This window comes from Chondrus crispus, genomic scaffold (genome assembly GCF_000350225.1).
Source record: "Chondrus crispus Stackhouse genomic scaffold, scaffold_116, whole genome shotgun sequence".
Classification (NCBI taxonomy): Eukaryota; Rhodophyta; class Florideophyceae; order Gigartinales; family Gigartinaceae; genus Chondrus; species Chondrus crispus.
The window spans coordinates 58,004-59,135 of record NW_005178980.1 but is presented as its reverse complement, the minus strand read 5'-3'; the positions used below and the strand labels follow the sequence as shown (position 1 = coordinate 59,135).

Genomic DNA, 1,132 nt, shown 5'->3' with positions numbered 1-1,132 from the left:
GTACGGCGGTACACGTGGCCATTCCGCCGCCACCTGTCACCCGTGGCGGTACGTGCACCCCGTGTACAAGCTGAATTCTAAATCCCCTAATCCCCTGCCTTTCCAGTATCGTCTGATCACCCCTACGGGATCTCCCTCCGGGTCGTTACGTTTACCGACACCGACCGGTACCCGTTCTCCCACACATACGCTTTGTGCTTTGTGTTCCATGGCGCTGTACCGACGATGATGGGATTGTTCCTTTGAGCTGTGTTTTTGTATACTATTGCCTTGTTTGGTGTGAATAATACGTTGCCGTGTAGTCTTGCGAGATCGTGCACGGAGATCACGGGGCGGCGGGGAGGCGGGGGCGCGCGTTGAGGTGGCGCGGGGAACGCGGGGGGAGGTGTAAGACATACAGTGCGGGACGCTGTAAATTTGGAAGGGACCCTGGAGGGGGGAGGAGGGGAGGAGGTCAAGGTGCGGTGGAGACGCATTGCATGAAAACACTTGATCACAGGGTATCATACGTAGAGGCATATCCGAATGCATACGCTACCTTCGACTGTACAAGTACTGTAAGGGTACTGTAGTTATATGGCGACGGAGTGCAATGGCGCGCCAGATGGCGGGTGCGCGGCAGTACAGTATGTTTGCGACGGCTCTCTGCGTCTGTAAAGTTTACAGTGTAAACCGAGGTTCTGCTGTAAGCTTGTCGTCTGTAAACCGAAGTGTAAACCGAGGTTTACAGACTTGCACAAGCTTGCGCCCCCGCTCCCCTTCATCCAGTCTAATGCAACCGATCATGAGTACCTTCACTTCGCCTCTTGCTTCCTCGATGCCATCCCTATGCGCCCACCGCCCCTGCCTTATACGTTCCTGCTCATATCCGCCGTCCTTGCCCGCCATCCCTCCCCTTATTACCCACAGAGCACACACCAGCCGCCACCGCCCGACAATACAATACAATACACGGGGTACAGCTGTACAACAGCTGCTGGGCGTTACACCTCGCCGCCGGCGTCCTCCTCCCGCGCCCCACGTCCTCCTCCTGTCCTGGACGAAAAGGAATCCATCCGCTGCAAAAAGTTGTTGCTTCCATGAGGCAGCTGTCCTACGGCATTCCAGGTGACACTGTGGATGAGTACTGTAG

General features: G+C 56.3%; 1 protein-coding gene across 1 annotated transcript; it reads right to left on the bottom strand.

Moving 5' to 3' along the window:
- Positions 1–862: 862 nt before the first annotated feature.
- On the bottom strand, positions 863–1,081 carry CHC_T00001849001 (hypothetical protein). The gene has a single exon (XM_005712765.1). The coding sequence runs from the start codon at positions 1,079–1,081 to the stop codon at positions 863–865; it is 219 nt and encodes a 72-aa protein (XP_005712822.1).
- Positions 1,082–1,132: the final 51 nt, after the last annotated feature.

What these genes read in the sequence shown, in the direction of transcription:
- CHC_T00001849001 (XM_005712765.1), bottom strand. Translation starts at nt 1,081, where the DNA reads ATGGAAGCAACAACTTTTTGCAGCGGATGGATTCCTTTTCGTCCAGGA.